The sequence below is a fragment of the Mesoplodon bidens genome (genome assembly GCF_964165515.1).
Source record: "Mesoplodon bidens genome assembly, chromosome: 1".
NCBI classification, from domain to species: domain Eukaryota; kingdom Metazoa; phylum Chordata; class Mammalia; order Artiodactyla; family Ziphiidae; genus Mesoplodon; species Mesoplodon bidens.
In genome coordinates, this window is record NC_138176.1 from 150963104 (window position 1) to 150986216 (window position 23113).

The following is a 23113-nucleotide window of genomic DNA, read 5'->3' on the forward strand; positions in this document are numbered from 1 at the left end:
AGTACCAGTCAGGGTCTCAATAGGAAACACATGATACACTCAAATTAGGATAATTAGAGGAGGCTTTGTCTTAAAAGGGTGGGTAGGGTATGGAGGACCACAGGGAACAGTGCAGCAATACGGCTGTCACTACCCCAGACCGGATGGGACATGAACAGAAGTGGTTCCCAATTCCAGGAGAGAGCTGCCCATAGAGGAGAGGGGCAGTGGCCTTTGGGTGAGGGATGCATCCCAGCTTCAGTGAATTCAAGGGAGGAAGAAAGGGGATCATCTAACTCACTCTTCTCCCTCCTCCCCGCCTCCTGCTGGGGCTCCCATTAACCAAGGCCACCCAGAAGCCAGAGCATCACCAATGTGGTCCCTACAGTTCAGCCCACCAGACAGAGAGCAGGATGCACAAGGGTAGAGCATGGATGTGGCACACATGCCACATATGGGACTGATAATTCCTTTGGTTACCAAAGGGAGAGGAGGTGCTGCAGAGATGATCAATTTTTTTTCTTTATATACCTTTATATTATTTTACTGCTGCCATAATACATGCATTTTTTAAAATTCTGGGGAAAAATGTATGTCAGCATGTGTGTGTGAAGGGATATGTGCCTGTGAGTGTATGGATGTAAATGAGTTTGTGTGTGTGTGTGTGTGTGTGAGAGAGAGAGAGAGTGCAGGTGTGTGAGGATGTGTGTGTATGTGAAGGTGTACAGGTAATGTGAGAGGGTGTGTGTGTGTGTGTGTGTGTCGGGGGGTATGCATGTTGACGAGTATATGTGTGCATGTGCTACAGGAGGGTGGTGTGTATGCATGGGTGAAGGCATATGTGAGGGTGTACACGTGAATCTGAGACTGTATGTTGTGTAAGGGTGTCTGTGCGGGGGAGACGTATATGAAGAAGTGTGTCTGTGTGAGGCGGCAGGAGTGCGGTGTGTGTATGTGAGAGTGTATGAATGCAGGTGAGAAGGTACAGGTGGATGAGAGTCTGTCCCTATAAGGGGCAGGAGTGTCTGTAACAGGTCTGTGGGAGGCTATGCGTGCGTCTATATGAGTGAGCGTGCTTGGGGGGTATGAGGACACAGAGAGGGGGTGTGAGGAAATGTGTGAGTGAGTGATGTGATACATCTGAAGAGATTTGCATGTATTTGTGCGTAAGTGTGTGTGCACATAGGTGTGTTTATATACATCTGCATACACAGAAGTAGAAACCTTTCCTTCCAGGAAAAAAGAAAAACTGGAGGAAAATATTTTCATAATAGTAATCTCTAGTGGCGGAATAAGAGGCAAATTTTATTTTCGTGACCTCTTTTTTACTTCGTAGTCAGAAAAACAATGAATATTTTAGTCTGTTTTCTTCATTCCAAGGTTATGTGACAAATATTGTACCTTTCTGGAAACATGTAAAAATGATAAAAATCTTGACTGCTAAAAGGTTTCTTAATAGGAACATGTTTGAAAATTGGAATTTTCTTTTTTAACATATAACAAAATAGATCTCTAAGTCTCTGGTTAATTTAATAGAAGGAAATCCTGCCTTTAAATCTGAGAACCATATACATGTTTAATTTTTCATGTAACTAATGTAAGGCCCATTCATGTCATGCTGTTACAGGAAGCTAAAGTGCTTTAGGGTTTCCGAAGCCTCAAAACATAAACATTAACAGGAATTATCAATGATGGAAGGGCTTAGGTAATTATTATCTTTTTCTTTTAGTTTTTGGTTTTTGACAGGTGGTTTTTTAAAAAAATAATGCTCCTGTAGGGCTTATGTAATAAGGTTTCTGTCAAACTGATTTAGTAGCAGGTTGTTTTCCTAAGTTGGTGCAAAAGGTCCTGAGTTCTTTCACTTACGCTCCATGGTCTCTGCGCTGCCCCATTTTACCAATAATAACATACGAGGTTTTCCCGATTCTAGGCTAAATCTTATTAATAGTTTGTGGGAGTAAATGGCTGAAGTGTTCTTCTATTTTTAATTTATTTCAACCTTAGATGTTTTCTTAAAGTGATTTGCTATCATCAGCATCAGGCGTCTGCAGCCCAATTTATTTTGTATTGTTATCTGTGGGCTCCATGGTATGCACATAATGTGAATCAGTTGCTTGGAGTCCTGGGTAACTAGTTTACTTTTATGTAGAAAACAATAAAAAAAAAAGGGATTCTGTATACCATACCTTTCCTTTACACTTAAAAAGCAACCCCAGCTATTAAAATACACACAGGGCAAACTGTATTACAAATGCTATTAAGTTTGGCTGCAGAACATGTATCACTGAACCATGAGTGAGGATTCAAACCCACAGATGTTTTTTATTGTCTGATTAGTGCTTCTTCATTTGTCTCAATAACACATCTATCAAAAAGATTCACTTCAAACAATACTTGGAAACTGCTAGTAAAATGTTGACAGAAACGGTCTTCAAACCAACTATGACCCTTTTTCTAGGGCAAAAGAAAGAGCAACGGGGCTGAACTCCGCCACATCAGACCACTGCTGGGGTTCAGTGGACACTTTATTTTCCCACTTGAATTTGAGCTCTTCTGAAAGGTCACTCCTGCCGATCTTGCGGAGATGGCGAGCCAGAAGGCGAAGTTTGTCCGTGGAATTTGGGAGTGATCTTTTCCAAAAGCAGAGAAGTTTGTGGGTCTGTTCTGTGAGATCATCAGGGTTCTTCAGTTTGATGAGCTGAACGGTGCTGCGGCGAAGGGGGAGGGATGAGGAGAGACACAGGACGTTTTCTTCTGAGAGCTCGCCTGCCAGCCAGTAGAGCAAGTTGTCCCACAGGGCTTCTGCCAGGCACACGTGGGACACTCAGTGTTAGGACCCTTTCATGGAGGGTGTGCTCATCTAACCCTCCAACTGTTCACAGGAAACTTAATCTCTGGTTTGGCCTCTGAGAAGCAGAAAGATTTGGGACCACCCAGATGGACAGTTGAGAGCCTTTGAACCCCTGCCCTTTCTGGGGTCTTCTTCTGAGGGAACCACCTATTGCAAAGGGTTAGAAATGCTTCTCAAATTTTAACTTCCCTGAGATCCAGTAGGGCTCATTAAAATGGTGTTTAGGCCCCCACTCCAGATAGTCTAATTAAGTAAGACTAGGATAGGGGCAAATCTTGGCATTTTTAACAAGTTCCCGGATGATGCTGACGCTGAGGTCCCCAATCACACTTCGAGTAGCACTATATTAGAAGACATTTTTAGATTCAAAAACTACTTCCCTTAATTTGTACTAACCTGATGCATAAATTATAGCAGCAGCTAGTCAATCCTCATGCCCCAACCCCCAACTACACACACACATACACACACACACACACACACAAACTCACCAAAATTCAATATCCAAAGAGAAATTCTGTGGAAGGTCCATTTCACCAACATTCCCCCTGGCTTCTGGATTATTTAGAGCTACACACATCTCTGAATATATCCTGTAAGTTCAGCATCTCCCTTCCCTTACCCTGTGACTCCTGGCTACCACCTAAACTCAAGATTCCAATTTTCTGTTGTTTGGTTGTTATTTATTTTATTGTGTAGTTCAAATCCATCACTCTCAGCAAACCCCTCAAGCCCTTCTCTCTCCTTGCACACATCAGCCCTAACCTGCATCACAGTCATTTTCTCCCACTCATGCAAAACTCTGCTCCATTTTCCCCAGTTTGGTGTCAGAAAAGAATTCTATGTCTGCCACCTTTTACTCTGTTCTTTCCGTCTACCTACTCACATAACTTGCACCTGCTTTTACACTCTAAATCATGCCACTTTTCTGTGAAAGCTACGCAGGAAATGGAGCCAACACATCCTTCCCCTCCACTGCCACTTTCAAACCAACAGTCTGCTTCCCCCTTGCAATATATTCATTTTAATGTCCATGCTACATGGGTAGGCTTTCCTCTCCCCATCCACATCATCTGTCTTCTGCCATTGGCAGGCAGCAGCAACAGCAACCCTGTTGATAGTCAGTCATACCTCTGACCACATGATTTCTTAATCTTGTCAACATCACTGACCTGTGTGGTGTCTCCATATTAAAAACTGACTTACATGGCCAATCCTTATGTTTCATCAGCAGCCAGAACTATTCCACTTCCATGGCTTCAGCTGCTCTATATTACTGCCCTAAACTTCCACAGCTTCTCTTCCTTTGTTCCTGCTTAATATGTTTCTTGCTCCATCACTAATACAGCAAGTCCTTTGACGCACGCAGTCATTCCATCATCTCTGCCTAATTCCATACTGCCCTAATGATCAGCTGTGTAGGTCAATAATGGTCTTGCATCCACCTTAAAATCTGTTGTCCTCTTTAGCTTTCAATGTTCTCAATTTGTCAATCACCAATTCTGTCTTACTCACATTGCAGTCAAATACAGGGATGCCCAGGGTTATGAAATGATACTGAATGTGATCAACAAGTTCTATGCTTTGTACACAATTTAAGCCTTTAGCAGCTTACAAATCCATTAAAACTCTGTTTCTTGAATTCAATTTAAACTTTTCCAGAGCAATGACATAACACTTTCCTTCCATCCTTAAGCCCCAATCTCACTCTTATTCTGTTTCACTCGGCCAGTGTCAGTCTCTCCTAACTTTCCCCAAAGCCATTTGACCTGAGTTCTCATAACCTCATTTTCATTTCAAAATCACTTTCTTACAGAATCTCACTCCTCCATGTTTGCTGGGTGCCATCCTCACAGTGTTTTTCATCTAATAATTTCCCTTCACAACTCTTCCTTAACCTCCTCATCAGGTTCTTTCCATTCTTCCCACAGGCACTCTCAGGCCTCCCCTTTCCTTGCTTCTGCTGCTGTTTCAAGCTCTCAGGCTATCTCTCCCCATCCTTTTACCATAAAATCTTTTCATGCCTATTGTAAATCTGACGCCTTAAGTCCATCACTATCAACTCACTCCTTAAGCCCTTGCTTTAGAGGTTATATAGCCTCTTTTAAAAACAATTATTTTATTAAAATATAGTTGATTTACAATGTTGTGTTAATTTCTACTGTACTGCAAAGTGATTAAGATATATATATTCTTTTTCATATTCTTTTCCATTATGGTTCATCACAAGATGTTGATATCCTCTTTTAAAACTCTATTAAAGCCTTATTTTCCAATCTTTTTAGAGCCCTCCTAAATACTACTTAGAGCAACTGATTCTCAGTCTACATCTTCTCCGACTTCCACAGAGCATTTTACTCCTTCCCTCGGGCTCCATGGCCTGCCCTGCTCTTCCTCTTCCCTCTCTTTTCCCTTTGCTGACTGTCTTCTTCCTGATTGTGCTGAATTACTGCTTCCTATCTCAGGCCCCTTCTATTTCTGTCCCCTCCCCTCAGTGAATTCACCAACTGCCTTAACTATCTCCTCTACGTGAAATATCCCATATCTACTATATCTTCAGCTTTGACTCTGTTTCCCTAAATCCTGGTACAGGCCTACCTTATTTTCTTGTATTTTGCTTTATTGCCCTTCATGGATACTGTGTTTTTTACAAATTGAAGATTTGTGGCAACCTTGCATCAAGCAAGTCTATGGGCACCATTTTTCCAATGGCATTTGCTCACTTTGTGTCTCTGTGTCACATTTTGGTAATTCTCACAGTATTTCAAACTTTTTCATTATTTTATTTGTTATGGTGATCTGTAATCAGTGATCATTGATGTTACTATTGCAAAAAGATTATGACTCACTGAAGGCTCAGATGATGGTCAGCATTTTTTAGCAATAAAGTATTTTTTTAATTAAGGTATGTACATCGATTTTTAGACAGAATGCTGCTGCACACTTAACAGACTACAGTATAATGTAAACATAATTTTATATGCACTAGGAAACCCAAAAATTCATGTGACTCGTTTTATCATGATATTTACTTTATTGTGGTGGTTTGGAACCAAACCCACAATATCTTCAAGGTATGCCTGTATACCATTTACAATATTCATCTCCTAATTATCTTTACCAGTTTATACTAGAGCCAATTCAAATTCCACATTTCTAATTTTTCTTTATTGGGGTATAGTTGCTTTACAATGTTGTGTTAGTTTCTACTGTACAGCAAAGTGGAGTTCCCTGTGCTATACGGCAGGTTCTCATTAGTTATCTATTTTATACATATTAGTGTATGTATATCAATCCCAATCTCCCAATTCATCCCACCCGCCCACCCTTTTACCCCTTGGTGTCCATACGTTCATTCTTTACATCTGTGTCTCTATTTCTGCCTTGCATTCCTCTGCACCATTTTTCTAGATTCCACATATATGCGTTAATATATGATATTTGTTTTTCTCTCTGACTTACTTCACTCTGTCTGACAGTCTCTGGTCCATCCCACACTTCTAAAATTGAAATCAACTTTTGTCTTTCCCTCTCTCCACCTGATCCTTCACTCTGTTCACTTTCTTAGTGAATGTGACCACTCAGCTGAGTATGCTAACACATGAAAGATTATTCCCATTTCTCAAAGCCTATTTCTTATCACCTGTACTCAAGTTTTACTGGTCCTAACCCTAAACATATCTTAGATATTTCCTCCAGTTTCCAGCCTTACTGACTCAATCTTAATCATGTCCTACCTCTTTTTTTCTGGAGTACTCCAAGAACCAGGGTTCTAACTCATACCCCTGCTATCAGTGTAGACTGACTTTAGTTTCCTACACAACTAATAGAGAGAAGTGTTCAAAGTCTAATCTGATCTTATTCATTCCTTGTTAATACATCTCTTGTAGCCTCCTTCATTGTCTGAACTTCTTAATTTGCATTTAAAACTTTCATAGTTTTGTCCTGCTCTAACCTCATCTACCATCATCCTGCAACAGCTCAGATGGCATTGGTCATGCAAGACCACATTGTATAACAATTTAGGACTTCCTGGTACACTTAGGAAAGATCACTATACTCTTGTGGTTGTTGACAATAATAGTGGGAGTACTTTTATTTGAACATCAAGTTCTTCAATAGTTAACAACATTATAAACTTGCTGGGCTTTCACCTACTGCTATTGTTGTTTTACTGGGTTTCTTTTCTTTGCGTTTCTGGGGTTCGGGCTTTGATATTTTATGTTTTGTTTTTGCTCTGTCACCTGCTCTCTCTTTGAAAATAATTTTATTGCCTCTGAAAGAGTGTATAACTCTAAGGTTTATTTCTAACCTACTCACTTCTAATAATTCAGCAAAGCTTGTATATTTTCTGTACAAGTCCATAAAGATAACCCCTGAATGAAATGTTAAGCCATCAGTGGTGAGACTGACACAGTAGTCAAATGCATTCAGCGATGTCTGTTGAAGACTAATAGATTATCACAGTAGTAACAATTAACATCACAAAATGAATTGTTTCAAAGGCTAAAATAGAATAAAAGTGTCAAATTCTACCCTGAAATATGCATCATTGTTATGTAATTGTATTACTTATAACCACAATCAAATTTTACATGTTTCCTATGTGGTTTCTTACCTCCATATATACCTCTATTTAAAATCTATTTTAAGATTTGAACCCTAATAATCAACATTTCAGGACAAACTGTAGTAGCCTATTTACCAAACAAAGCAATTACTAGTTATCTTAGTTCAATAATACTTAGTAGAATTCATATTTCTTGTAGATTTTAATAAAATTTTAACCACATCTACATTCAAGAATGTTTTTGTTTATATGTGCATGACTTAAAAAGGAAAACTCATTTATTAGGCTGATAATAAATGATTATTTGTTAACTTATTGTTAATTACAAAGTTCTCTATTCTTTCTTACCAAAAGATTCACATAACATATAAAATATAAGAGAAAAATAGCACCATCATAATGAAGACAGAGCAAGTATTCCTTACCTAGAGGATCTGTAGAAATTCTTTTGGTACTCTGTGGACGGTTGATTAATTTTTCATGCTTTAGGGAGAAAGGGACACAGAATAAGCAGAAGAAATCATTAATTTGTGAACAAGCTACATATAAAAGTCCATCTGAACTTCACCCCTATTTGGAAAAAGTCCTGAACTGCATGCCTTGCAAAATTAGGTTGTGTATTTGTGCATGCATGCTCAGCAATTGCTTTCCTAAGATAAGGAAACATATATTAACCCAAATCTTTCAGAGAATTTAAATTTAGGAATGCACAATTAAATATTATTTTAGCATTCACATTAACTCTCAATAAACATTTTCTAAACTAAAATTTAAAACTGTTAATACTAGCTAACAAAGATCAAGTTACCTCTATGCTACAAACACAGTATTTTGTAAAAGCTGTCATGGGCCAGGCATCTTGCCTCAACACTCAGCAACAGGCCTGGTACTTAATGGGTACTCAAACATTAGTTTTTGTGAATAAATGAGTGAATCAGGGTGAAGACATGATGCTAAAAACAATCAAATATTTAAGCAGGTATTATTCTGAAACCAAAACTTTGTCAAGGAGAAATCAAATATATAATCATTACTTTTCTACACTGTCTGCAGTTTGTTCTCATTAATATGGGATCATGAAAACAGCACAGGAGGTAAAGTAAAAACATCTGGGTTTGGAAACCTGTTCAGTGCTCTGGACAATTGATTTACCCCCTCGATCTCAGCTCTGAAATGTGATTTCTTATCATGCACACACACACATCACAAAAGTCTGTACACAAATAGTCAGAGCAACTTTATTTGTAATAGCCAAAAACTGGAAACAACTAAAATGTTCTGCAATAGGTGAATGACTAAACAAACCATGGTACATACACAAGATGGGATACTCTTCAGTAATAAAGAGGATAAATCATTGATAAATGCAACAATTTGCATGGACCTCAGGGTACTGTGCTGAATGAAAAATTGCAGTCTCCAAAGTTCACATATTCTGATTCCATTTATGTCGTTGTTGAAATTACAGAATTATAAAGTTATAGAACAGATTAGTGATTTCCAGGGGTTAGGATAGTGGTAGAAGACCATAAAAAAGTAGCACAGGGGAGGTCTTTGTAGTGCTAGAATAATTGTGTATCTTGAATGCAGTAGTTACACAAATCTACACATCTGATAAAATGTTATAGTACTATACATAAACATTGTATCAATGTTAACTTCCTGGCTTTGATATTTTGCTAAAATTATGTAAGGTGTAACCACTGAGAAAAACTGGGTCAGAATATATAGTGCCTCTCTGTACTATTTGGCAACTTCCTGTAAATCAATAATTATTTCAAAATAAAACAAAAATTTTAAAACATTTACTCATAGCAATGATACCAGAATGATGTAAGTGTTCTATGTTAATGCATAGCACACTGGTTCATAAAAAAACACTCAATACAGGTTTATTAAATCTGAATATAATATTTTGTAGGTATTCTTGTCATACACATTACATAAACATGTATATACAACTTCCATTAAGGCATATGAGCAAGATGGCAGCATAGAAGATCCTGAACCCACCTCTCCCCATGGACACAACATATCTACAACCACATATCAAATAATTCCCTCAGTAAGGGACTAAAATTGGATGAACAATGCCTCCACGACAAAGCGTAAAAGGAAAACATTGAGACAGGTAGGAGAGACAGAGATAAAAGTCTCACCAAGGAAAAATCCAAAACCCAGCCACAGTGATCAATAATCAGGAGAGATCATAAAGTACAGATCTTTTCCCTGAGAAGTGAGGGAATCGAGCTCTACATCCAGTACCCCAAACCCTAGATCCCGCACAGGAGAGATGAGCCCCCAAAACACCTGGCTTTGAAAACCAACAGGAAATATGTCCAGGAAAACAATAGAATTAAATGGAACAAAAAAACCTCTTAAAGGGCTTGTACAAAGCCTTCCTCAACTCAAAATCAAGTTTAAAACACCAGGTTAAAAAACATATGGACCATAGGTAAAGGGGGCTGACTTACCACTCTTTCAGAGAGGAAGCCACCAGTTGGGATGTTCGCTGGGGACTGAGACACTGGTAGGAGCCATTTTTGTGATCTCATGCTATCTTGTGAATGAGGGCACAGGTGGATGCCATTTTGGAATTGTCCCTCTAAACTGTTATTGCTAATGGGGGTACCCCACTGAGAACTCTGCCCATTCCTGCACCTCAGCCAGCCCTCACAGCCAGATGAACAATAGCCCCACCCACCAGTATGCACAGTAGTAGCAGGTGGGCCTTGAAGCTGGTGGGAGGCCAGTTCCACCAACCAGTGCCCTGCAGCAGCAGCAGCTGGGCCCTGCCACAACAGGAAAGGGATATCCCTCGACACTTGGCTCTGGTCGCCACATGGGATTATGTTTCTGAGTCCCACAGGACATTTCCTAAAAAAGACCATCCTTCAAGACTGGGAGAGATGGCTAATCTACCTAATACATAGAAACAAACCCAGAGAATTAGAAAAAATGAGGAGAAAGAGAAATATGTTACAATCAAAAGAACAAGACAAAACATCAGAAAAAGAATTAAATGAAATGGAAATGAGCAATCTACCTAATAAAGAGTTCTGCATAATTGCCATAAAGATGCTCACCAAACTTGGGAGAAGAATGGATGAACACAGTGAGAACTTCAACAGAGACAGAAAATATAATAAAATACTAAACGTAAGTTATAATTGAACTTAAAAATACACTTAAGGGATTCAACAGCAGACTGGATAAGGTAGAAGAACAAATCTCTGACCTGGAACACAAAGCAATAGAAAACTGAGACTGAGCAGGACAATGAAAAAAAAGAAAAAAAAGGAAAGAAAGAAAAGGAATTTTTAAAAGTAAATATACCTTAATATACCTTTAGGAAAACATCAAATGGAAAAACTTTCACATTATCAAGGTCCCAGAAAGAGAAGGAAGAGAGAAAGAGCCAGAAAAATTCTTTAAAGAAACAGTGGCTGAAAACATCCCTAATCTGAGTAAGAAAAGAGACATCAAGGTCCAAGAAGCTCAGAGATTTACAAATAAGATGAACCCAAAGAGACATACATCAAAACACATTACAATTAAAATGGTAAAAGTTAAGGATAAAGAGAGAATCCTAAAAGTAGCAAGAGAAAAACAACTTGTTACATGCAAAATAACCCCCCATAAGTCTATCAGCAGACTTTTCAGCAGAAATTTTACAGGCCTGAAGGGAAAGGCATGACATATTCAAAGTGCTGAAAAAAAATTTTTTTCCAACCAATAATTCTCTATCCAGCAAGCTTATCATTCAAAATCGAAGGAAACATCAATAGTTTCCAGATAAGCAAAAGCTAAATTCCATCACCAGTAAACCAGCCCTGCAACAAATATTAAAGGGACTTCCTTAAGCTGAAAAGAAATGGCACTAATTAATAGTAAGAAAACATACAAAAGTAAAAATCTCATTGGAAAAGGTAAATATATAATAGGGGTAGTGGATCAATCACTCATAAAGCAAGTATGAAGAGTAAAAGACAAAGGTAGAAAATTAAAATTACAATAATTAGTTAAGGAGTACATAAAATAAAAAGATGTAAAATGTGTCATCAAAAATAGAAAATGGGGGTGGGAAGTAAAAGATAAAGATTTGGAATGTGTTCAGATTTGAATAGCTACCAACTTAAAACTGGGTACTATTTACATTGAATGTTCTATGTGAGCCTCCCAATAACCACAGGAAAAAAAATAATAGTGAATACACAAAAGAAAATGAGAAAGAAATCTAAACAAAACACTAAAGAAAACTACCAAAACACAAGGGAAGAGAGAAAGATAAGAAGAACAAAAAAAAAACTATAAAAATAGCCTGAAAACAATTAACAAAATGGCAATAAGTACATACCTATCAATAATTACTTTAAATACAAATAGACCTAATGTTCCAATCAAAAGATATAGAGTGGCAGAATGGATTAAAAAAAAAAAGACCCACCTATACACTGCCTATGAAAGACTCATTTCAGAAGAAAGGACACACAGATGGAAAATGAAGGAGCAGAAAAAGATATTCCATGCAAATTGAAATGAAAAGAAAGTGGGGTAGCTATAGCCATATCAGACAAAATAGACTTTAAAACAAAGACTGCAATAAAAGACAAAGAAGTGCATTACATAATGATAACAGGATCAATCCAGTAAGAAGATATAACATTTATAAATATATATGTACCCTACAGAGAAGTACCAAAATATATAAAACAAATAATAATGGACTTAAAGTGAGAAATTTAAGCAATACAATAATACTAGGGGATTTTAACACCTCACTTACAACAATGAATAAATCATCCAGATAAAAAATCAATAAGGAAATATTGGACTTAAATGACACATTAGACCAGATGAACTTACTAGATATACACAGAACATTCTATCCAAGAGCAGCGGCATACACATTCTTTTCAAGTGCACATGGAACAATCTCCAGGATAGATCATACGCTAGGCCACAAAACAAGTCTTGATAAATTCAGGAAGACTGAAATATTATCGAAGCATCTTCTCTGACCACAATGGCATAAAACTGGAAATCAACTACAAGAAAGAAACTGGAAAACCCACAAAAATGTAAAGATTAAACAACATGCTACCAAACAAACAATGGATTATTAGGAAATCAAAGAAGAAATATGACATACTAAAATCTATGGAAAACCACCAGCAAAAGTGGTTCTAAGAGGGAAATTCTTAGAGATGCAGGCCTACTTCCAGAACAAGAAAAATCCCAAATAAACAATTTAACTTTACACCTAAAGGAACTAGTAAAAGAAGAATAAACAAGTAGAAGGAAGGAAATTAGTAGAAGGAAGGAAATAATAAACATCAATGCAGAAAAAAATGAAATAAAGACAAAAAATAGAAACAATCAATGAAACTAAGAGCTGTTTTTTTGAAAGATAAACAAAATCAACACATCTTTAACTAGACTAACCAAGAAAAAAAGAGAGAGCACTCAAATAAGTGAATTCGGTAATAAAAGATAAGTTACAACTGATACCACAGTAATAAAACAGATCACAAGAGACTATTCTAAACAAATATATGACCAAAAATGGGCAATCTGGAAGAAATGGATAAATTCCTAGAAACATACAATCTCTCAGGGCCGAATTATGAAGAAATAAATCTGAATAGACAAATTACTAGCAAGGAGATTGAAGCAGTAATCAAAAAGTTCCCAACAAACAAAAGTCCAGGACCAGATGGCTGCACAGATGAATTCTACCAAATATTCAAGAAGATTTAATACCTATCCTTCTCAAGCTCTGTCAAAAAATTGAAGAGTTGGGAACATTCCCAAACTTGTTTTACAAAGCCAGCATTACTCTGATATCAAAACCAGTCAAGGACACCAAACACACACACACACACACACACGCACACAGTCCAGACCAAATCACTTGATGAATGTAGATACAAAAATCCTCAACAAAATATTATCAAACTGAATCCAACAATGTATTAAAATAATCATATACCACAACCAAGTGGGATTTATTCCAGGAATGCAAGGATGATTCAATGAATCATTAGCCACAAATTAATGTGAAGAATCACGTTAACAAATGAAGGATAGAAATCATTTGATCATTTCAATGGATGCGGAAAAAGCATTTGACAAAATTCAGCATCCATTTATGATAAAAAAAAACTCTTAACAAAGTAGGTATAGAGGTAACATACCTCAACATAATAAAAGCCATATATGACAAACCCACAGCTAACATCATACTCACTGGTGAAAAGTTGAAAGCTTTTCCTTGAAGAACAGGAATAATACAAAGATTCTCATGATCACCACTGTTATTCAACATATTATTGTAGTCCTAGCCATAGCATTTAGGCAAGAAAAAGAAATAAAAGACATCCAAACCAAAAAAGGAAGAAGTAAAACTATCATATTTTCATGTCCATGGATTGGAACAATTAATATTATTAAAATGTCCATACAATTCAAAGCAATATACAGATTCAGTGAAATCTCCATCAAAATTCCAATGGCACATTTTACAGAACTGGAACAAATAATACTAAAAACTGTATGGAACCTCAAAAGATTTCGAATAGCCAAAATAACCTTGAAAAAAAAGAGCAAAGCTGGAGGTGTCATGCTCCCTGATTTCAAACTATACTACAAAGCTAATCAAGAGAATAGTATGGCCATAAAAACAGACACACAGATAAAGGAAACAGAATTGAGAGCCTAGAAATAAACCCACATAAATATGGACAGTTAATTTATGACAAAGGAGCAAAGAACATACAATGGTGAAAGGATAGTGTATTCAATAAATGGTGTTGATAAAACTGGACAGCCACATGCAAAAAAAAAAGAAAGAAAGAAACTAGACCACTATCTTACATAATACACAAAATTGAACTAAAAATAGATTAAAGACTTGAATGTAAGACCTGAAACCATAATAATCCTAGAGAAAACCATAGGCAATAACCTCCTTGACATCATTCTTATTTATGTTTTTGTGGCTCTGACCCAAAGACAAAGGAAACAAAAGCAAAAATAAACAAATGGGACTATATAAACTAAAACACTTCTGCAAAGTGAAGGAAAGCATCATCAAAATGAAAAGGCAACCTACTGAATTGGAGAAGATATTTGCAAATCATATATCTAATAAGGGGTTAATATCTAACATACATTTAAAAAACTCATACAACTCAATAACAAACAAATGATTTAAAAAAATGGGCAGAGAATCTGAACAGACAGTTTTACAAAGAAGACAGAGATGGCTAACAGGCACATGAAAAGATGTTCAACATTTTTAGGGAAATGCAAATCAAAATGACAATGAGATATTACCTCACACCCATGAGAATGGCTATTATTGAAAAGAGAAGAAATAACAAATGTTAGAGAGAATACAGAGAAAAGAGAACCCTAACTGTTGTGGGACTGTAAATTGGTGCAGCCATTATGGAAAACAGTATGGAGGTTCCTCAGAAAATTAAGAATAGAACTACCATATTTCCACTTCTTGATATTTATCCAAAGAACACGAAAACACAAAATTGAAAAGATAGATGCACCCCTATGTTTATTGCAGCATAGAAACAACATAAGTGTCTATTGATGGATGAATGGATAAAGAAGATGTGGTATATATATACACAATGAAATATTACTCAGCCATAAAAAATAATGAAATCCTGCCATTCGTGACAACATGGATGACCTTGAAGGTATTACGCTAAGTGAAATAGTTCAGGCAGAGAAAGACAAATACCACATGATTTCATTCATATGTCTAATCTCAAAAAACAAAACAAAGGAACAAATAAAATAAACCCAAAACAAACTCATAGATACAGATATCAGAATTGTGGTTTCCAGAGAAGAAGGGGATTGGAGGGTTAGTGAAATGGGTGAAGGAGGTAAACTGTTTGGTGATGGATGGTAACAAGACTTGTAGTGGTGATCACTGTATAGTGTATACACATGTTGAATTATAATGCTGTACACCTGAAATTTATATAATTTTTAAAAAACTTACATTAAGAAGTTTTAATGGGAGGAGGTTAAGAATCAACATAAGAACAATGTAAATTTAAGTATATTGATACTGTAGCACTGTAAAATAAGTGCATAGAATTTTTGAGATATTAACTATGTACTTAATCCTCTCAAAAAATTGAGAAATACCAACTTAAATAGTGCAGCAGATTCTATCATTCCCATCAACAGGCATATGACCTGAATTAAGTCTAGGACAAGAGGTGCACATTGGATTTTTTCTTTTCTTTGTGTAAACAATTTACCCCCCTCAGTCATTCTTTCTTCACAGATGTCTCATAGCACCTTGATGCACTGAGAGTGATTCTAGTGTTTAAGTATAAGTATTTTTTCACATACGTGAAAATTCAAGCCACATTCTTTATCTGGTGCCCAACCACAGAAGCAGTGGATTGTGGATGCACAGGAAATCTTGGGCTCTTTTACACTTCCAGGCACTGTGCTGGTCTCCCATATAGCCTCGTTATTCAGGGATTTTCAGTGCCCCCTTCCTATTCCTTCCCTTCCCTTTTCTTTTTTTTCCCCCATGTTTTTTTTCTGTGCACTATTTTTGCCTTGCATACCACCTTTTAAATTTCACTGGTACTCAGGGTCAGCTCCAAGCCAAACATGGAAGCCTCTGTTTGTCCTGGAGTGTCCCCTCCCACAGATTCTGTGTCTACATGTGGTTCCTTGGATGTCTTCATTGGCAGGACTGGCTTTAATTTTTCCCTACTTTCCTCTCTTCCCTTCTTCCAATCAAAAAGTGCTATTCTGTTGCATCTTCTGAGGATCTACTATTTGCTAAAGGAATGTTTATTATTCCTCTCAGGTAACCTGATTTTATGTTAATATTTTATATTTTATTTTGCTTAATGCAGTTTCTAAAATGTCACTGTCAACATGTTACTGCTCAGGAAGATTGTCTGGCAAATTTAAACCTGGCTCTCAAGTTCTCAGTAATACACATATACCTTGTAAAAGGGTGTAGTGGGGCTTATGTGGCAGTTTTTCTTTCACTGTAAGTCTTTCAAGGGCATCAGTATAAAAGTATAAATAACTCGGATATGTACAGATATGTCTTATTTATGCTGCAAAGCACAACAGAGATCTCATTGACTTAGAAGTGTTTTTAAAAGATTGGAACCAAAGACAGGCACTCACACCTGGAAGGGGTATGTGTCTTAAAGTTTACAGGCCACTGTTTTTTAAGACTCCTTCAATTACTGACTATTCTTTCCATCCTTCTTAAGTACAACCCTGTTATTGAATTCTTAAAACTAAGCAAACCATTTTTTAGTTCAGATCATACATGTACCAGCTTGATCTTTTGTGTGCAACCCAATAAATTGGACTTGGGCACAACCTTTATTTTACCCAACATTGTTTTCCATGGCACATCTTAAAGTTTCCTTTCGTTGTATCTTTACACCACTCCAAGAACCAGCCATGATCAGTCTTGGCTGTACTTGTTAGACTGCCATCTCTTTGAGGGCCAATAATTTATCTTGTTCCTATATTAATTCTTCACCATGCTTTACATGATATTGACATATACACATAGGGTAGTAAAAACTGTTTATATGATACCTTCTCTTGACTTGAATGATCTCCTCCTTCAAATCCTACCATATTTTCAAAGCCATTGGTCAAATTCCACCTCTTTTATCAACTACTCTAGTCCCTGGTTTCTTATTTGTGAATTTATGTGCTGCCACTCAATTTATCTCTTAACTCAATATTGTCTTGTGTTGTCATCAATGCCATTCATATATCCTTATTCGCATATGTTTGTTTTCCCTCCCCAATTAGACTTTCAGTAATTTTTATATCCTTTTATTTTCAATCAAATAAATAATTTTATTAACATAATAATTTTTTTCCTCATCATAAAGTTTTGATCTCAAATAACTGTCAGGTCTGCTACTCAAATGAATTTATAGCTGGACAATTTATGGAACCCTGAAGATACCTGTTCCCTGTCCAGGTTAGTGTCCATTGCAGATAGTTCTCACCTTCCTTCTCCAGCCCCTCAAAGGCCTTTGCAGATATCTCTTTCATTTTATGCCCAGAATCCCCTGAAATGTATCAGGGTATAACATCAACTTGTACAGAATACCAAGACCCCATCTCCTATTCTAGTTTCCCTGTCAAAAAAGCTGAGTTAGGCTATCCAAACAAACTGGCCAGACAGATTATATCAGATAGTGTGTCACACAAAATTTAAATTTTCAACAAAATACATCTTTCCTTCTTTGGTCTCACACAGAAACTAAAGTCCCAAAATACAGAAAATACCATCCTCCACCCCTTCTTCTGATTCATCAACCTTAGCCAAGTCAGCCCCATTCACACTCCCAGTAGGAGTCTGGTCCCCTGTTCAGCTTCTTTAGCAGTTGTTGCATGAAATCATCTTCCAATAATAATGCAGATCCTTTGGCACCTCCAGAGCTAGAGAACTCCATCTGTGAGTCTCATAAGCCACACACACAGACCCAACATTCCAGGGAGCTATCTGGTCACACAAGAAAGAGCAAAGTACCTCAAAATTTAGAAATAACCCAAAGCCCAGGAACAAATGTGATTACAAGATTCCTTACAAGAAGCTTGCAGCTTCTCTTACCACTGCAAGAGCCTTAGGCACTAATTCTCATATGTAAGAGCATTTCCCAAATAAAAGTTACTTCCCCAAACAAAAATTCTTGACAGTTACAACTCATATTGAGGTCATTAACCACAGACCATAGCAGAACCTTAGTGTAAGTGAGGACAGTGTGTAAACAGAGAGAAAAAGAGAAAAAAAAAGACTCTCTTGCTTCAGCTTCTTTAGGTTGTCAGCCAATCTCCATTGCTTGACCAGAATCCATTAGCTATAAACGGCTGACCCTCTTTCAAGACAATTGCTTTTCTTTATCCACTGGACTAGGTCAGCCAACATCTATCTCTGCTATCTTTGCAGTTTCCTTCGCCTTCTCCTCCACCTTTTCACACCTTTCTATCACTCTGCCCTCAATTCCATCATCTGGATTCTGAAGATGACTCAAAGTGCTTTTCTCCAAGGCTTCCACCTGGGTTTTTATTTGGATGAATATATTGTCCATGTCCTACAACTTGTTCCTATTCTGCCTATATGCTCTCCTGTGCACTCTGGTGCAAGACACAATAGTCTCCTGCATCTTGCTGATGACTGGAAACAGGAACTGCTCAAAATATTCCTCAGGCCCCAGCACTTTCACTTTCCCTGGTTCCGTCAGTTCCATGACGTCCAAAAGCTGCATTTCCCCTGCTACTTTAGAATCACAGTGTGGACCTGAGCACAGAGCGGTGGACAAGCAGTTGACCTAGAGGTCTACCAGAGCTCTGAGTGTCATGGCCCCTTTCACCACAACACTGTGCCTCTATTGAAACAAAGCTCCTTTCCAGGGTGCTACATCAGCAAACATTCATGTCCCTGTAAATGCTCTGCTTGACCAGAAAGGCAGTGTATCCAGTCAGCCAGTCCCCAAAGGCCAAGCCAGCTATGGGCCTTCTCACCCCCAACAAGAGTGACTATGTGACCCCAGCCAATCAGATATTTTCTATTTGTCTCATCCTTGTTCTTTTTCTTTATCTTATGAAAGTCTCTTGCCTTCTGCCCCATTTTGTAGTTCTCTGAAAGGAGACTGTCCACTTCATGAAGTCTTAAATAAAGTTTATTTGTATGATGTAAATTGTCTTCTTCAATCATTTTAGCACCTCTTACAGTCATGCCACTGGTAGAACCTATTGTATCATTTTCTGTGTTTTCTTTTATATCAGCACTTCTATTTGCCACAGGGTTACCACACCATACCCTCAATCAATTCCTGATAGCTTCGCAGACTCTCTGTGGATAATTATGAAGATTATTATCACCACAAATTTAAAGTCTGTAGTTTCAGCTGGGCACCAGGGCTGCTCAGCAATATTTTTATGTATCCCTGGAGATTTCTTCCACCATTCCCTACAGAAGACATTGCAACTCTTTACTACTCTTTGCAAGACCTCTACCTCACCCTTGGCTACCACTCCCACCAAGGAGTTTGGTCTTATACTCACTGAGAAAATAAGGCAGTATTCTCAAATCTTAATATTCATAAAAATGAATCTTGAGAAAAAGGCAAAAAAGTAAACCCACATTTTGATAAAATTGGTCTCAGATAAGGCCACATTTATAACATGGGTGATTCTGATAGCGAAGTATTGTGGCTCCACTTAGAAAAGCACAATCAAGTAGGAATTACATCAATTATCAAGTTGCATTCCAAAGGTATCCCAGCAAATGCATGGAAGAATGAAAGAAATATCTTTATCCAAGAAGTTATGAAGATTTTCAATATCATGTCAGCACCAAAGTGAAATTCTGATTTCACTTTAGTCCTGATGCTATAGAGAAACAGTAATAAAAATAATTTCTGATTTATAAATTGCCCCATAGGTGTCATACAGATGACCTAGCTCTGGTGCATTCCTCCTCATGCAGGAACTCCAACTCTGGCAAAGTCCTCTCCAGGTATTTCTGGCAGTCCTATGGGCTTTATTCTCTTGGTATCCACATGTTCCACCAGGTACACCACAATGCTCAGCCAGGAAATGCAGCCATCCACGCTCTTTTTGTGGGCACAACAGTTTCCCTTCCTGTGTCTATCATGGAGTCTATCATGTGCACTATCACGTAGTGCACCATGTTGGTTTCTACCCATACCACAGTTTTGCTCCCAAGGTAACACATAAGCACAGTTGTTCCACATCAGTGGTCACCACAGGTTTGTTCTGCTGCAGCCCCAGCACCGTTCTGCTGGATCCTTCTAGCAGTGATACCATTCTGACCTACTCTATATGAAGCCCATGATCTCTCCTACTTTTCTCCCAAGCAAAGCAACTCTCCATTAGTGGCCACCCTAAGTCCTCTTGGTACGTAAGTTGTATGGTAAAGTGTGATAGAACAAAGGGAGTATTTTTGTTTGTTTGTTTGTTTTTAGTAAATTTATTTATTTATTTTTGGCTGCATTGGGTCTTCGTTGCTGCGTGCGTGCTTTTCTCTATTTGCCTCGAGCAGGGGCTACTTTTAGTTGCGGTGTGCGGGCTCCTCATTGTGGTGGCTTCTCTTGTTGTGGAGCACAGGCTCTAGGTATGTGGTCTTCAGTAGTTGTGGCATGCAGGCTCAGTAGCTGTGGCTCACAGGCTCTAGAGTGCAGGCTCAGTAGTTGTGGCACACAGGCTTAGTTGCTCCATGACATGTGGAATCTTCCTGGACCAGGGCTTGAACCCATGTCCCCTGTGTTGGCAGGCAGATTCTTAACCACTGCACCACCAGGGCAGTGGTTTCCCATTCTGCACTTCATAATATGTGTGATATCATTGTTTCCCAATGGACAGTGGGAAACAATGATATTCTTGACACCTAGAGCAATATCCTATCTCTTTTTCTCTTTTACTGAAGTATAGTTGATTTACAATATGGTATTAATTTCAGGTGTACAGCACAGTTATTCAGTTATATATATATATATATATATATATATATATATATATATATATATATATATATATGGAGAGAGAGAGAGAGAAGAGTTCCCTGTGCTATACAGTAGGTCCTTGTTGTTAATATATTTTATATATAGTAATGTATATATGTTAATCCCAACCTCCTAATTTATCCCTCCCCCCATCTTTCCCTTTGGTAGCTATAAGTTTGTTTTTTATGTTTGTGGGTCTATTTCTGTTTTATAAAATAAGTTCATTTGTATTTTTTTTAATTCCACATATAAGCAATATCATATGATATTTGTCTTTCTCTGTCTGGCTTACTTCACTTAGTATGATAATCTCTAGGGCCATTCATGTTGCTGCAAATGGCATTATTTCATTCCTTTTTATGGTTAAGTAATATTCCACTTGGGCATATATTCATAGAAAATTATAATTTAAAAAGATACATGCACCCCAATGTTCATTGAAGCACTATTTACAATAGCCAAGACATGCAAGCAACCTAAATGTCCATTGACAGATGAATGGCAATATCCTATTTTAAATTGTAACTTGGGTGGTCACTAATTTCAGGGGCACCTACAAGAATATACTATTGCTATTTGATGGATATAGAAATAATAAGTGGTAGAGTTTTCTTCTTTAATTTCTACCTGCCTACTGGCTCTTGGACTCTCTACTGAAGAACCAGTTTTTGTGTAAGGTAACATGCTAAGAACTTTCTGATACTTGAAGCACCACCTAACATGGGTGCTTCACAGCCTTACAGCTAAATGTCATTGTAACATATCCAACAACAACAAAAAAATGTGATGCTAGCATTAACATTTTTATCATTTGCCCTAAGGCACTTATCCATGAAGAGATTTTTCACAGGTGATTACTATAATATCGTGTGGCAACAGCTCCTCCATCCAGCCTTAACCCCCATACTCCTCCCACCTCCACGCACTTATTGTAGATTTTTCTGATAAATAGCTCATTTATTTTGTAGTTAGAAGATATAGAAGTGAGAGTGGTATGAATAATAAACCAAGGGAATATACATAATTAGTATATTTCCATGTATCTTTACCACCGATTTTACCAGAAGACTTTACAATACCATAGCCAACCAAGTACCAGTTTTCACTGCTTACTCTGCTCTGTATTTATTTCATATAGAGGCCTCTTCACCTAAGTAATAGTTGACATTTGCTTAACTTGAGTTCATTTATTGAATCATCATAATAAACTGTAGAGTCTCAAATTTATAATGTATGACTCCTATAAGATTCTTAGTGGGTTTACATTGTAAATACATTAGAATATTGATCAAAGAAGTAATCTGATACAAAAGATTAATGTCAGCATAAAAACTCTGTGCTTCAGTTATGGGTCCAACATAATACAAATCAAACAAGAGCTTATATCAGTGTTGGGTGAGGACATACTGGCATGAAGAAGTGGGCTAGACTTTCGGTTTCCAGTCTAACATGTGAGAGGTAAGAAGTTGCCACTCTGTCCTAAAAAGTAAAAAAGCGGAACAAACTGAAAAATCAACAACTCTCTTTAAATCTATCAGAGAAGTAAGGTCACAGGGCAAACCTCTGCGCCAAATTCGAAGAGACTGATAGGCAGATACAGAGAATCCCAACTTAACGGAACAGAAACCCACAAGCAGAAACCACCATGGGAACTAGGGCCAGAGTAAGGAAACCTGAACCAAAAGTGGTAAATTGCTAGAGGCTCAGTATGGATAAGTCCAAGAATTGTAAACTCCAGGGGGACCCCATCATGGGATAATTTCCACACTTTTGTGAATTTTAACTCCAGGAGCTTAATCGGGTTCTCATAGTGAACACCTGAGAAAAATCCCCTTGTGCTTCCTGCAGGGAGAAAGGAGAGGAAGCATTCTGAAATATCCCCGAACACTCTGTTCTTCTGAGCCAGGCCTGCCCTCTGAAGAAACTATTTAACCAAAGCCTAATCTTTTGGTGTTTTATCAGAGCCTAACTGACCTGGGGAAGGGAAATACCCAACTTCAGGCCCCTCTAGCCATCCTGTCCTGCCAAAGCTGGGGGTGGGGAGGAGACTGAGACTGAGAATCAGGGAGACTGAAGTTCACAGGCTCACTGAAGACTGAGACATAGTCACAGGCCTATAGAACACTTCCCTGCCCTCACACTTACCAC

General features: G+C 37.7%; 1 protein-coding gene across 1 annotated transcript in view; it reads right to left on the minus strand.

Moving 5' to 3' along the window:
- Positions 1-2419: 2419 nt before the first annotated feature.
- The window catches only part of DTHD1 (death domain containing 1), a gene marked incomplete at both ends in the record, with an annotated part of 79513 nt that continues 58819 nt past the window's right edge, over positions 2420-23113 (minus strand). The window contains 2 exon segments of the mRNA XM_081242069.1: positions 2420-2781; positions 7826-7883. Coding sequence (XP_081098195.1) covers positions 2420-2781; positions 7826-7883 — 420 coding nt within the window.